Genomic DNA, 15,501 nt, shown 5'->3' on the forward strand with positions numbered 1-15,501 from the left:
AGTCTTCAACTTGTCACGGAGAAACAATCACTCTGCTGTGTGAGAAGTTCTTGGACAGACTAATTTCGTTGAGTGGAGATCAAAGCTACCCACTTCGATCTTACTACTTGACGCCGTATGATTTTTCTTATAGGGATACACTAAGTCACGAGTTTACCAGAACAAAGTTTGAAATGTCATGGAACTTAAGCAAGAAATTAGTCGTGTCCTCAACGAACTTGATACGGCAATGTGTGATTACGTAATAGTAAATTTTATGGAAAGAATTAGCCATATGCCCGGTATTGTTTTTCACTGTTAAACCTTATTTTCTCCTGAAGAGAATGATATATTTGTTATGTTTTTTAAAATAAATAAATTTAATTTAAAGCATATTTAAATCCTGCGTTCTTTTTGAAACACTTTAAATATTATATTAGATAATACTTGTTTACTATTTTCAATTACTGCAATAAATTATGACTACATATCATTATTAAATATGATAATTCATAGCATTTTATCATAATTCGTAGTATATTATAACTATATTATTATTATCATTTATTATCAATAATTTTCATACCCATTGCTTTGAAAAATTATGTCATTCCATAAGTTCCAATGAGTTTTTCTGATAATTTTTTAATACAAATCTAAATTTGCAATACATAATACCAATCGATAAAATACGAATGGAGTACCTATGAATTATTATTCTTTAAATCGTTTTAATAGTTATTAGAGTATGAAAACTATAATTTTAATTTTAAATTCTAAGTGAAGTAAGGATTCTATTATGATTATCATTTATCGTTAATGTTGTTTCTTTTTTTATAAAACCACATAATATTTTGTGATTAGTGAGAACATAAAATGTGTAATTTATCATTAAAAAATATTAATTTAATGATTTATTTAGTAAAAGAGTGAAGACGAATATTTGTATGTATACTAAACACCTCTTTCAAAAAAAAAAAAAAAAAAAAAAAATGAAAGTTATACTGTCAAGTGCCAATTAATACTATCCATTGAACCGATATTCTATGTATGTTATAATTTTAAAATAATTTTGAGAACAATTAAATTAAATTAAAATTTTTAAATTATTATAATTATTATACTCACACAAATTTAATTTATCAATTGCAATGGTACTAAAATTCAACAGTAGGAATAAATAGTATTATTTTAATTGTATATAACATATTAATAGAACTATGTTGATCTAATAATCTCAAAATTGATCAGAAATAATTGCTAAGCGTGGTTAAAAAATAAAGCTCTGCAAATATGAGACTTGTGTCCCAATAATTATTATAGGCATTGTATGTACTTCACCCATAAATTTAGCTCATATCTATTTAGTTAATTAATTAATTAGGTGAATTTAAATATTTGTGATTTTAAAGTATGTAAAATTTTCAAGAGGTATAATTTCAAAATCCTATAATAATTTTTAATATAAAACGTATATTATAAATACCTAGACATAATTTTTTAAATTATGAACGGTAATAAAATATAATTTATGTGGACAATCAAATTTAAAATTTGAATTAAACTATAATATATCTACTTGTATATGAATATCTTGTTTGTTTAAATTTAGTTTTATGTGTAGATATTCAATAATATTTAATTTTTTATGTTCATAATGGATAAAATACTTATTGAAATTAATTTTTTTTTTTAAAAATCCTAAAAATATAACTTTTTAACAATAGTAAATTATAGCTAGTCTATATAAATGACTTTAAAACATTTGAGTAAATTATACTGCGAGGCAAGATTAAAAATTAGTAAGTAGTTTGAATACTCATGCTTATTGAAATAACGGAAATGTAACTTAAATGTTATGCTTTACAAGTGGTATAAAAACAAATTTGATAATATAATAATGTTCCACGACTGAAACCTTGGCCTTATGATAATCGAAATTAATTGTATTCAAATAATAGATACAATTAAAATAAAAATAAAAATAGTTAACCGTATAAGATATTTTTAATTAATTATGAAAATTATAGATTTGTTACAGAACTATTTTATAATGAATAATTATTTTATTATTAATGTGCTCTTGTGGTATTGGTAGTAAGTAGGTAAATTATACATAATAAGTCATAAATAATGGCATCAAGCATACTATAACAGGTAATAAAAAAATAAGTTAATATAATATGGTACTGTAATTTAATTTAGTATTCAGATATATTTATTGAGTTTTAAGTATGCTAACATTTTATTACAATATATAATTTATTAGTTTAGTCCCTAATCCTTAACATAAAAATTAACTAAACCATACATGAATACTAGATAGTATAACATAACAGTACCTATTTATGTTTAGTCAAAAATCAAGCATTTAAACCGTTTTCTATGTATCTAGTTGAATTTAGAAAAAAATGTTAACTCTTACAACCAAATTGAAATACCAATTTGTTTAATTGATACTCGTGAACGTATTCACCTAGTTCTATATATAAAATATAATGTATATCATAGTCTGCATATCAAATTGAACCGGATATTTTTTTGTAACTAATAAAGATACCTACTATATAATTTTATGACAATTATAAATCCTTTGATTATGAGAATATTACGAAACAGTTACAATTCAATAACTTATCAGGTGTGTAAGATAAAACATTTTTTTCTTAATTTTATGAACAAAAAAGCCAAATTTATCGTTTTTTGACATAGAAAAACATAATAGTGTTCAATGTATAATATAGCCTGTCAACTTTTTATTTATTTAAATACAATAAGTTTCATTAAATATATTTTTTCTCGATAAATAAGTTAGGTATTCATTTTTTCTTACAATATAACTAAAATACGATATCAATTATTTTTATGTAGGTAGTTACATTTTTGTAATGAAATTATTTTAAAATAATATACAATGTGTATTATATGCGGTTATACAAAATTTTCTAATTTTGATAAACGTAATTATATAATTTAAAATTAATAACATTTTATAACATTTTTTTATACTTAAAAGCTTTATAAAACATATTTATGTACAATAGGTTAATACACATTTGATTAACCTATTGCTTAAATTATATATAATGTGTTCAAATATTCAATGCACCACTAATACATTATCTTAATATCAATGAAGTTGATTAATTTAAAAAACCATTGGATACATGATATAATACATAATATGTAATATTAAATAATATGAAATAAACACGATCTAAAAAAATTATATAAAAATCGCATTACAAGTATTATTCTATACCACAAGTTGAACGTCTTATATTAAACGATATCGGATATACATATTATGTATATATATATATATATATATTATATAATTATGTATAATATACATAATATGTATATCCGATATAATTTTATATAAGACGTTCAACTTGTGGTATAGAATAATGTTTGTAATGTGGTTTTTATATATTTTTTTTAGATCGTGTTTATTTCATTTTAGTATTTAATTAGAGATAAATATTACATAAAAATCGAATACCATACCAATATTCAGTTATTTATGAATAGATATTTAAATTTTTGATGAACGGAATGATGCACTAACATTTTGTGACGTATCTCCACATTAGGATTGCTATGCATCCCGGTTTGGCCAGGCAGAACCGATTTGAGTATAGAGTCCTGGTGTCCTGATGATATTTTCCAGGATAGTCAATCGTCCCGGAACAAAACTTTAATAATGCATGATAGTATTATATTAAACTTTAGGTTAAAAAATCATATTATTGTCATGAAAAAATAAAAAGCTGAATAATAAACAATTGACCGACGAAATCTGTTTTTAATTATTTTCCTGACTAAGTGACGATTATTTTAGTCAAATACGTTCTTTGTATTTCCATTCACTCATAACAGTTGTAGTTATTGTTAAACGAATAAACCATTATTTAATATTTTTTTAGTTTTAATGAACTAATCACCGTAGTGTAGTACTATAGAATAGTCATACTTCAGCCATGTTTATTTCTGACCTTTTATCCCGTGAAGTGGTATCGTAAATTCTTGGGGGGGGGATGTGGTATGCGTTATGCCAAGGAAGTAAATAATTAATAAACAAATACATTTTTGTAAAAACTGCAAGTACTTGTGTAATCATAAAAACAATAACAAATTATGACAATAAGTAAAAATGAAAAAAAAAATTCCCGGTTTTTGCCAAATAAAATATGATAATCCTTGTTTAAACTTTAAATGCTTATAAATTATTGACTATTAGTTCGAAAATTGATATTTATTTTATGAACTGAAATTTTCAGGAAATATTCTACTTGAGAATATGAAAAAAAAATCAATGTATGTAACCATAAAAAAAATTAAATAGGTTAAAAACATTTCGATAATTATAGTAAAAAAATTGCGTAATAATGACTTAAAATTAGAATGATAATGTAACCAAAAATTCAACGTATGAATTGATAAATTGAATCGCAAATAAAGTGATCGAAAATAAAATGATTCTGCAAATCAATTAATAAACATAGTATTAGAATGTCCATTCATAATTTTTAAACATAAATAAAATAATTTTTCAATGAAATTCGTACTCCGGGTTTTTTTAAACACAAAATGTTATACGTATAATCATTGGTTTTAAGTTCTTCGATAACAAGTAACATATATTTTTAAACCAAAAGTGTGATTATCTAATGTTTTCTAACCTTACATAAATTTTTTTTTTTTGTATAAGTACACAATGTAATATCCACTTAACATTTATTAATCATTTAAGCAGGTTAGGTTACATCATTAAAAATATATAAATTGATAAATAAATTATTAATTATTAGATATATATTTCTTGAATAGAATGTTTATTTCTTCATACTGATTGGATAATGTTATCTTTAAATATTAAAAGATTTACACATATTATTTTACATCTATTTTATCTTAAAATAAAAGAAAATTATAATATCACAAAAGATTATAAGCCAAATTTCGTTTTTTTTTTTTTAGGATAAGATGAAATATGTATATTCGTTATTTCTGTTAAAATATATACTTATATTATTACTATTTTAATTTATGAATCGATGGGTGATTTGATTCTCATAAATTAAATACTCAATTGACCTATAAACAAATCTTTTTCAAATTAATCTGTATAGAAAAAATATATGTATAGGTAATAGGTTATAAAGGTGAACTAAACTTGAAAAAATTTAATTAAATAAGTGATATTGCATTTTTAAATTAAATATTATAAAATACACATTTTTATTGTATCTACTACGATCAAAATTAAAAATTAAAATTTTTCCAAACATTAAATTTAATAAAAGTACAATAGTCAATAATTAATAAATTATTTATAATTAATTATCTTTTAGTACTTATATATACTTGGGTTTTATACTATTTGATGGCTATTCATCAATCACGATTTTCATTATATGGGTATAATTTGGTTATATTTATACAGAATTTTTTTTTCAGGAGGAGGGGTCACGATATAAATATAACATTTTATAGTTAACAAAATTATAAGAAGTCTTTATATATTTTGATTTAAATAATTTTTGTCATGTGACTGTGTTATAAATTATATTTTCTCTTGTTTACCTTTATAACTTACTATAGTAATTATAACTTTTATAAAAGCTAAAAAAAACTTACTATAGTAAATTAAGGACCAATTTCAAATCTGTTAAAATTGTAAATATTCTCCTAAATCTAGGAGAAAATTTCGGGAGAGTTACGACCCCTTATCCACCTCCTTGCATATACTACTATGTATAGTTTGATAATTTAAACCAGCGTTTCTCAACCAGGGGGTTGTGACCCCCAAGGGGGTCGCGAACACCTTGAAATGGGGTCGCGTAGGTCAAAAATAATAAAACGCTGATTTACAAAATATAAATTCAAATCAAATTTTTACCTAATATAGATGGAGGGGGGGGTCGCGAAGTGATTGACCATATTTTATATCTATTTTGGTGGTCGCGACACTAAAAAGGTTGAGAAACAATAATTTAAACTATACAGTTGGAAGTCCTTTTACAATATTGTGAGTACACAAATATTTTCGATTGCATATATATTCTGATAATGAATAAGACATTAAAAGATTGATATAATTATTATTTATATTAAACTTTCATTATGGAATTCCTCGAGCCGTAGTATTTTTTGGAACAAATTAATTTTTTTTCTTCAAAACTATTCATCTCTACTGCATATTCATTATTATATACGAAGTTTTACTATTTTAGATAGATTGTAAATATAAACAAATAGTTATAATTAATTACCTAGTTTACGATAACTTTACTATAAATAATAAAACATGTTTATTAATTAGTAATTACTTCTTATTATTATTTATTCAAAACTATTATTCATGCTTATTATACTTGAATCTAATATTTGAGTATAAATTTCTTTTTAAATATGGTCAATTGAAAAATGTATCGAAAACTGTATCGGTGTTGTAGCAACTGTTTCGTTGTGGTTCCTTGTGTTCACTGGGTTTGCGTGCAACTACATGATACGTATCAATCTCAATATTGCCATTGTCGATATGACTTCTGCGAAGAGCAAAGGACAGAGCATACTGTTTTGTGGAAATTCTACGTCAAATATGGATGTGGTGGAAGAACACAATGTTGTCAAACAAGTAATACTCGTAGATTTATTACAATGGAAATAATGTCAACAAACTGTGTATTGATCTATGTATCGACTAAACATATTGCATTTCTTATTATCACGTATTTTCACCGATATGACATATCCATTAATATCTTAGTATCCACCTAGTTAGTTTTTATGCAAAGATAAAAATATGTATTATTGTATTATATTTATAATCTTTCAACTACATTAAATATGTAAAAATAAAAAAATGGTTAGATGAAGTTTCGGAAGTATATACTATCAATAATTATTAATGATTTTGGCCATATACGGTTTTTAAACTTTTATCAATACAAAATGCTCATCCTCGATGCGGATATCCTTATAAAATTTTTCGAATAAAGTTTGACTTCTCTCCTCAATATAACATAAAATAGTTTTACATGGAATTAATAAATATAAAAACAATATTTACAAATATTTCATAGGTTAAAGTCCAACAATATTTTTCTTGCAATTAGCTTTTTTATGAAGATTCGTCCGTATACATTTCATGTATTCTTCATGTATCATAGTATATATAAATTTTCTGTTATACAAGATTAAGCTTGTGATTCAAATATATCCAGAAAAATTAAAGTCTGTAACGAAAAGGTTAGTTATGTCCCTATTATTTTTTATGTTTAAAAATTATAGTCCTACGTTTTAGTTATACAGAAAAAGTTTGCTTTTTAGTATATTTTAAATTATTAAATTGTACATAAATTCTCTGATTGAATTTTTGCCTTCAAATCTTGAAGGGAATATAATTCGTTCAGATTTACAATTCACTCAGATACTCATACTTTAATAGTTTATACATTTCAGTATAATTGTTTTTGTTTCGACAGAAAGAATTTGAATGGAATAACCATGAACGGGCCATGGTACTCGGCTCATTTTATTGGTTACATTGGGCGTTGCAGTTACCGGGTGGCTTGCTAGCTCGAAATTTTGGCGCAAAACGCGTATTTGGATTCAGTAATTTGTTCATGTTCATCATGTCCATCGTAATGCCATTCCTTACACGGTGGGATATCAAAGGACTCATCATGGCACGAGCGTTACAAGGTTTCATTGGCGTACGTATTTACACTTTACATTAATTATTTTATTCAAATCGATTTTCAGTTCAGACGTCATGGAAAAGAATATAAGCTTTTTCTTAGGGACACAGATCAATAGGTTGAAAACAGCTAAATATAATTTAATTTGTCAATCGGGTATAAAGGAAAAATATAATTTTTTAAATGATAATTTCAAAAACCTCAGAAAAAAAATTTGATATACTTTTCCTAAAAAATAATCCCTGCAACATAACCTTTTGTTGGTCTAATAATTATGCTTTTAATTGAAAATTGAAATCATAGTGTATATAGACAACATATATTTAAACTTTTTCAATTAAAAAAATTGAATAAATGTTTTTTTTTGTATTTGTGTTCACGATTTCAACTAGAAATGCTTTGATTATCACCAAATAATAGTAAAAGAAAGGAAATGGGTTATTTTTTGTATTTAGGGGAGTAACATTTTTTGAATTTCTCGATAATTTTCTGAATAAATAAAAAAATGGAGAACAAATTGCAAAAAAAAACTTAAATTTTCAAACGAGATTCGAGAACTTTCATCACTAATAATCGCATATTATTTTGTCATGAACTAATTTTTTTTGTTGGGTTTCTGTATAGAATATCGGCTAGAGCAATTGCACCGATCATCACAGTCATATGATATTTCTGATAGGAAATATTGTCATTTTGTTACTTGGAATGCCGTAACTTTGTGAATTTTCCAGTATTTTTCTTAACCTTAATTGCAAAAAAAGGACGAAAAAATATTAAAAAACCCTTAAAATATATGATTCACTGGTTTTCGACAAAGTCGAATTTTTATTTTCATCGTAACTAAAAAAAAAATAACTATAGAAACATAAAATGTTTAATTCTTTACTATCAATTTCTATAAATGGTATAACTTTATAAAGTTATTTTTTTAAGCTTTTTATATAAAATAGAAATGTTTTCTTAGCATTTTTCCGAAAATGTTAATAATATTAATTTGGTTTGAAAAAAGTCTTAAAATTGTGATATAAAGTTCATATATATATATATATATATATATTCATCATGATTTTATTATTTTAATAAACACGGAAAAATAAAAATTGTCTGTCAGATATCAATGATGAATGGTTTTTATAATGATTATAAAATACAATATTTTGGTTTACGGTGTAATCAAAACTCTGTAAACGTAACCATGATTAAATAACTTATATATTCTATATAAATACCTTTTAAAAATGATAGATTATAGATTTTGTATGGGAGATTATTTATTATGCTCTTTTTGATTACATACTGTGAAATTTATTACTAGCCAATGTATCGTAGCTCATAATTTTGAATAAATATAAATAATATTATGAATTATTATAGTTTATAATTATAACTTGATGCCAATAATCGTTTAGGGTATGGCATGGCCATCGGTACATCATTTAACAGCGCATTGGGTGCCACCAAATAAGAGGAGCAAATTCATCACCGCCTATTTGGGTCAGTATTCCAAATAAATGTTTTATTTTCAAATCGTTTATTATATTTACGCATATGCATTGAGTATTAAAATATTTGGCTTTTAACAACTACAATTATTATGATAAAGGCAAAGAGGTGAACCGCTGCTGCGTTTGACAACAAAACCCATAATGAAACGATGATTCTAATATAGTTTAGTTATTTATGACATTTAGCCAAATAAATATTTAAAAACAAATTAATCAAAATTCAATTATTTTGTTAAGACTTAAGTCAATATATATATATATATATATATATATATATATATATAATTTATTCAAAAAAACCTAAGTCAATATTTTATTTTTAAAAAAATGAATGGCATTAATTATTAGAACCAATACGTCAATACTTTTGAAATATATTGACACTTCAAAGTTAAAAATTACTAAATATTTTTTTGGCGTTTAACAGATTATTATTATTTATACTTTTTGACTTGAACTGTTTCCGAAGTAATCATTCAATCGTATCCAATATTTGTATCGTTTGCATTTAAAAGGCAGTTCGATCGGCGTGGCTGTTACGTTCCCATTCTGCGGATACATACTAGAAAACTTTAGTTGGCCGTACGTGTTTTACACTACCGGGACCATCGGCATCGTGTGGTTTTTGGCTTGGTGGATGTTGGTGTACGATACACCCGCTCAACATCCTTATATATCTCAAGAAGAACTCGTGCACATCACGAGCAGCCTGACCAACGTGGTGTCCTCCGTTAAGGTAAATCGTCTTTATTTTTAAAACCGTAATTAGGGAAACCTTGGAGATCGGATCCCGGATACATATTTTTTGAAGGTAGATTTCGAAAATAATCCCAACTGAATGAAAAAAACGAGCTTAAAGTAAAAAAAATATATTTTCTCCATCTTACAAAGTCGTGTAAGTAAAATTTTACATTGGTTACGATTTTGTAACTGAAATCCATTTCTTTGAAATTTGTTGACATCTTCCTAATTCTTTGAGCAAATCATTCTCTATGAGCGATTTATAATTTTTGTACGAAACCTTTTAGTATTTTCATAGGTGCTTTAGTTTCCTCTGAAATCCTTTTTACTTTCCGAATGCTCTGTTTTGTGGTATTATGGGTAAGACGTTAAAAAACCACCGACGTGTATGAATTAAATCAAATAATTATATGGCTTCATTCTCCCTGGACCTGTCTTTAGTCACCGTTCTTGTATGATACGTGTGGATTACCGTTTTTGGTTGTTCGTCATTGCTGCCTTTTGTTGCAGTTACCGATACCATGGAAGGCCGTGTTGACGTGCGTGCCGTTCTGGATTGCGTTGTCCATCCAATGGAGTACCGGTTGGGCTCTGCACACGCTCATGACTCAGACACCTACTTACTTGGACCTGATGTTCGGGTGGAATCCACAAAAGGTTTGAGCTTCATTATACTATATACAGTCGCGTCACGATAACTCGAAGTTGAAGGGGGATAAAAATTCACTTCGAGATATGTAGTATTCGAGTTGTCAAGTTTTTCAAGTTATCACGACTTGACTGTATGTATGTATAAATATATATTTCGCTTAAAAATTAGTTTCTTCTGCAGTAGCGGTACCAGATTTTTAAGATAATTAGACGGTTAAACCCACTTATTTTTTCCTCTCAATCACTAAAATTAAAAAAAAAAAAAGTCACTCTAATCTTCGAAAAATATAGAATATTTAACCATGTATACACACTTTTATATATATATATATATATATATAATATCTCCGTTAAAAAAATATTTAGATAAAAGTTCCATAACTTCACAACTAGCAATTTGCGCCAATTTTCGTTCTACGTGAAAAAATTTAAGTCGATTTCACCCTGTAAAATAGGAATGTTCTTCGCGTCACTAATATTCAACCACAATGTAATAAATAGTTTAATTATTTACATGCAACTTGTAAACGGCATGCGTTTGTTAATATTTTTTCCACAACACCGTTTTTCTCGTTTCAGATCGGCCTCTGGTCGGGCGTGCCACATCTCACCCGTTTCATGTTCTCCCTGTGCTTGTCGTACATCATCGACTCTCTCATGTCCACTGGTCTATACAGCCGTACATGCGTACGTAAAATATCAACCAACATTTGCACAGTAGTACAAGCCATACTCATTGTAGCCCTTGTGTATTCAGGATGCGACCAGTTGTTGGTAAACGGATTCCTGTTACTGGCCATGACGGCCAGCGGTGCGTCCACATCGGGCCCGCTGTCTATAATGGTCGACCTGTCACCAAACTTTGCCAGTAAATGAAAAGTTTTTTTTTTTTTTTTTGTGTTGCCTAACTTACACACGCCTTATACTTTTCCTGTAATGTTCAATAACGTCTAAAACGTGTAACTGGTCAGAAATCTAATATGTCTAAGAATGAATAATAATACTAATTAAGAAAAATATAAAAATAAACTAACGAGCTTACGCGAATGATTAAATTTAATTCTGTGGTACCACCAGTAAACTGCTTACTTACCACAAGCTATTCATGGGAACTGTATTACTTGTACGTGCAATTTAAAAAGTTAAAAACAATTATGTTCTAGATAACTTATTTAAAGAAAAAAAAACGTACACGTGGTTTTATTGTCGTCCGTCCGTCGACAAAACACCCACACACGAGTCATTATTATGTACATATTTCGATGTGTTAGGCCAGGTGGTTCCTATGTCTCTATAGTTCGTGGGTCGATGTTAGGAGACCGAAGGGTAAACAAATGTTCTTAAAAAATGTAATGGGTCTTCGGTCATTTTTAGCTAGGAGTTCGTGGCATGCTAGTTGAGAATCACTGCTTTGAAATATCAGCTTAATCTCAACCAACATTATATTTATATATACAAGGGCGCCCGCAAGGAGGGGCAGGGGGACAACTTCTCCCTATCTTTCCAGCTATTTAAAATAATTATATCTAAATTAAACATCCCAAAATCCCAAAAATCATAATTGGTACCAATGTGTATTAATATTTATAGCTGGTTACGTTCAACAATGTGTGAGAATCGTTTATCCGGATTATGTATGTTAAGTTGACACAGAAAAAAATCGAAAAACTTTATTTAGCTGAAAAAGTTATTGATGACTTTGGGAAAAATAAAATAAAATTTCGATTTATGTTCAATTAGTGAATAAAAGTGTTTGATTATTAATAAAAATTAATGCTGCCCCCCCTGAATTTTTATCTGTAAGCCCCCTTGTATGTATAACTCCCTTCATTTAGTGTTGCGTTAAAACTTAACGGTTGTATTGCGCATATTAAACACACGGACCCGATTGGCGAGCTGAAACTCCAAAAAAATTGATTAGTACAATAAAATTAATTTAAAAAATTAAATCTACAGTTATTACAGTATTGCATACATTGCTGTACCTACTGTACGGTAAATATATAAAACAATAAATAGTACAACACAAGTATGTGTGTTTAATCAAACAAAAACCAAATAACATATTGAAAGGGGGAGGATTTAGTCCATTCAAGTCCGATGGCCATAACCTAACAATAAATACCAATGGGTCAATATGAAAATAGAAAAAATAACTAGGTATTATTTGTTTATTATTAATTCTCGAGTTTTGAATGAATACGTTTAATCACTATACATGCACATGATTAAATCGTAGCTTAAATAAACATGAATTTAAATGATAAAATCAAATTATATTTGTATGGATAATTTAATTATTTTTGTCCTAACTCGTAACGTAACTAATGAAATAACAGTGAACAAAACATTAACTTATTATTATAACCAACGCCGTTCGTTAGCGGTCAGACAACTTAGTCGATTGCCCAGGGCTTTGCACATAAAATAAAGTCGGGGCCCACAAGTTAGAACAGTTAGATATAAGAGTATTTAGGTGTAAGGAAGTAGTACTGTTTTTGTCTAGTACTACACAAAAGCAATCAACGGCATTGATTGTAACCTTTAAACCTGTAAATTTCTTCCTAAGCCACTTTTAGGCATAACACATGTACGCGTACTTACAAATACGTTTTATAGGCGTGTTGCAAGGATTCAGTGGCATCACCGGCGTCATCCCGGGAATGATATCGCCATTTGTACTGTCTTACTTTACGAACGAAAACGTGAGTATATCCGTGTCCGCTCGGTGTTGTTTTCTGCCCCAGAAGAGTTGAACTTATCATTGTCGGTTACTATATTAAAGATATTTTTTGTTTAATTTTTTTTATTTCTTATCTTTCGTGTAGAACACGATCGAAGCGTGGCAACATTTTTTCGCCTTGAGCGGCGTAGTCATAGCCATTCCCGGACTAATGTACAATTTCATCGGATCCAGCGAATTACAGTCATGGAACAGTCCTGCAGCAGTCAACGACCAAGAGCTGACCGTCACCAATGGTAACACGACAGAAAAAAAATGATTTTTTTCATGCGCAAGCTAGACAATCGAACAAAAACGATCAATTGTGTATTTTTATCTATTATTTTTCTATTTTATATTGACCAATATTATAAACACACATTCATATGAGAGTTGTTTGTACATTTTAATCAATTTGATTTGAAATATTCTGTAATAATAATATAATCTTAACTATAATAATAAGCATATTTACTTTTACTAGAAGTAAGTTGTAACAAGCACTAAATCAAATGTACAATTTTGGATTTAAACTTGAAATCAAAAAGATTGCATAACCAAAGTATTTTATGAAAACTATGATCATGGTGCATGAACATTAATCGATGTATTAAGATTAATTACAACATATAATTACACATTGTATAATATATTTTAATACCAGTTACTTTAATTTTTGGTATATTTTATAAATATATTTAAATTAATGTATTAACAATAAAATGAAAAAAATAATACAGATTGTATTTTGTGTAATGGGCATACATTTTGCATTGTTAAACATCTGAGTAAAACTATACTTTTCAGTTTGAAAATATCTATCAACAATATTTTTCTTCATACTTGAAAACATATTCTAAAAGGTGTTGTTAGTTAATGATAATAGCTTAACAAATCAAATTTTTGATTTAAAAATCCAACATTTTTATACTTACCAAACAATCAAAACTAGTTTAAACAACTATTTAGGACTTTGATATAGCATATTAGATGTAAAATATAATGCATTTTCTTAAAATTCCTCATAACAACAAATATTTTGCAAAAATAATTAATTTAAAGTATCAGATGATATGCAGTTTCCAATTCACATAAGAATTATAAACACTCAAATAGAATTATGGATTTGATAAAACAAAGTCAGAGGGCTGCGTGAAGTTAGCCCTCCGAAACGAAAATGTAGTATTCTCGGAAATTGTTTTATTACAAATTGTTGGATGTTGGTTACAAATAGTTATCAAAAGGTTAGTAAATTTGGTGATAGGTCCGGATTCGATTGGACATAATCAGGGGGTCACAACTTCAGGTAGATTGGCATACAATAAAAAGCTTTACATGAATAAAACTGAAAAAATAAATTAACCCAAGAGACAACACGAGTCGATCGGAACAAAATAACAATTATACTCAATTATTAATATAACAGTAGTTTTATTGTTTTAATAAAACAAAAAAATTATCGTTAACAATCATTATAGAAAAAACTAGGGCAGTATATTAAAAAAAACTCCACATCTAAAAAAAGGTGAAAATTGTTAATTTAATATAAAAAAAGGTAAAAACTCGGTAATACTGTAATATTGTAATACGATATATAAAATTGTAGAAAAAAAGTAGCATCTTAAAATTAAAGGTTTAGAGATTTAGAGGAAAAAACACTGTGAAGGGGGAAAAAATCATAAAATTGATAAATTAAACTAGATAGTTGAAAAAAGTATTACCAAACATAAAAGGTATAAAAAAAATTGTATACGAGAAGGAAAAACAATACGGCTAAATCTCTGCAAAAGAAAAAAATTATTTATTTAAACGAAAATTATTGTTTTGAATAAAAAAAAAAAAAATGTATATGACCCAAACGTCTTCGATCTAGCAAAATGCTGCTGCCGTTTATTGGATCTACTTGACCAGATCCCGTTAATGGAAATATGCAACTAAGCGTATAGTCTCGGTGGTGTAATAGATTTCTGGTCTAATTTCACTTCCAAGATTACCGGGCCGCCGACTGGTCCGTCACTGTCCCTAGATTTCTGCGGGTACAGTACAGCGTTCGCAGAGTCCTTTTACCCGTCGATTGCGATGTCTTCGACCACACGCCCCTAAACCCTCGCCTCTTGACTCTTCCACACTTTGTGACACATCAATGGTCTTGGACAAGTGGAGCACGACTCGGGGTGCAATCTGACCCGCCATT

At 27.5% G+C, this 15,501-nt stretch overlaps 1 protein-coding gene across 2 annotated transcripts in view; it reads left to right on the forward strand.

The window, feature by feature from the left end:
* The window catches only part of LOC112687556 (sialin-like), a 28,883-nt gene extending 15,184 nt beyond the window's left edge, over positions 1-13,699 (forward strand). For both annotated transcript variants that reach the window (XM_025560300.1, XM_025560299.1), the window contains exons 2-9: positions 6,441-6,622; positions 7,473-7,703; positions 9,098-9,182; positions 9,709-9,929; positions 10,445-10,591; positions 11,165-11,453; positions 13,205-13,290; positions 13,414-13,699. In XM_025560300.1, the coding sequence (XP_025416085.1) occupies positions 6,491-6,622; positions 7,473-7,703; positions 9,098-9,182; positions 9,709-9,929; positions 10,445-10,591; positions 11,165-11,453; positions 13,205-13,290; positions 13,414-13,587 (1,365 nt within the window). In that variant the 5' untranslated portion in view covers positions 6,441-6,490 and the 3' untranslated portion in view covers positions 13,588-13,699. The remainder of the gene's footprint in view (positions 1-6,440; positions 6,623-7,472; positions 7,704-9,097; positions 9,183-9,708; positions 9,930-10,444; positions 10,592-11,164; positions 11,454-13,204; positions 13,291-13,413) is intronic.
* The last annotated feature ends 1,802 nt before the right edge of the window (positions 13,700-15,501 follow it).

Source organism: Sipha flava, unplaced genomic scaffold (genome assembly GCF_003268045.1).
Source record: "Sipha flava isolate LNK unplaced genomic scaffold, YSA_version1 35_pilon_pilon, whole genome shotgun sequence".
Taxonomy (NCBI): domain Eukaryota; kingdom Metazoa; phylum Arthropoda; class Insecta; order Hemiptera; family Aphididae; genus Sipha; species Sipha flava.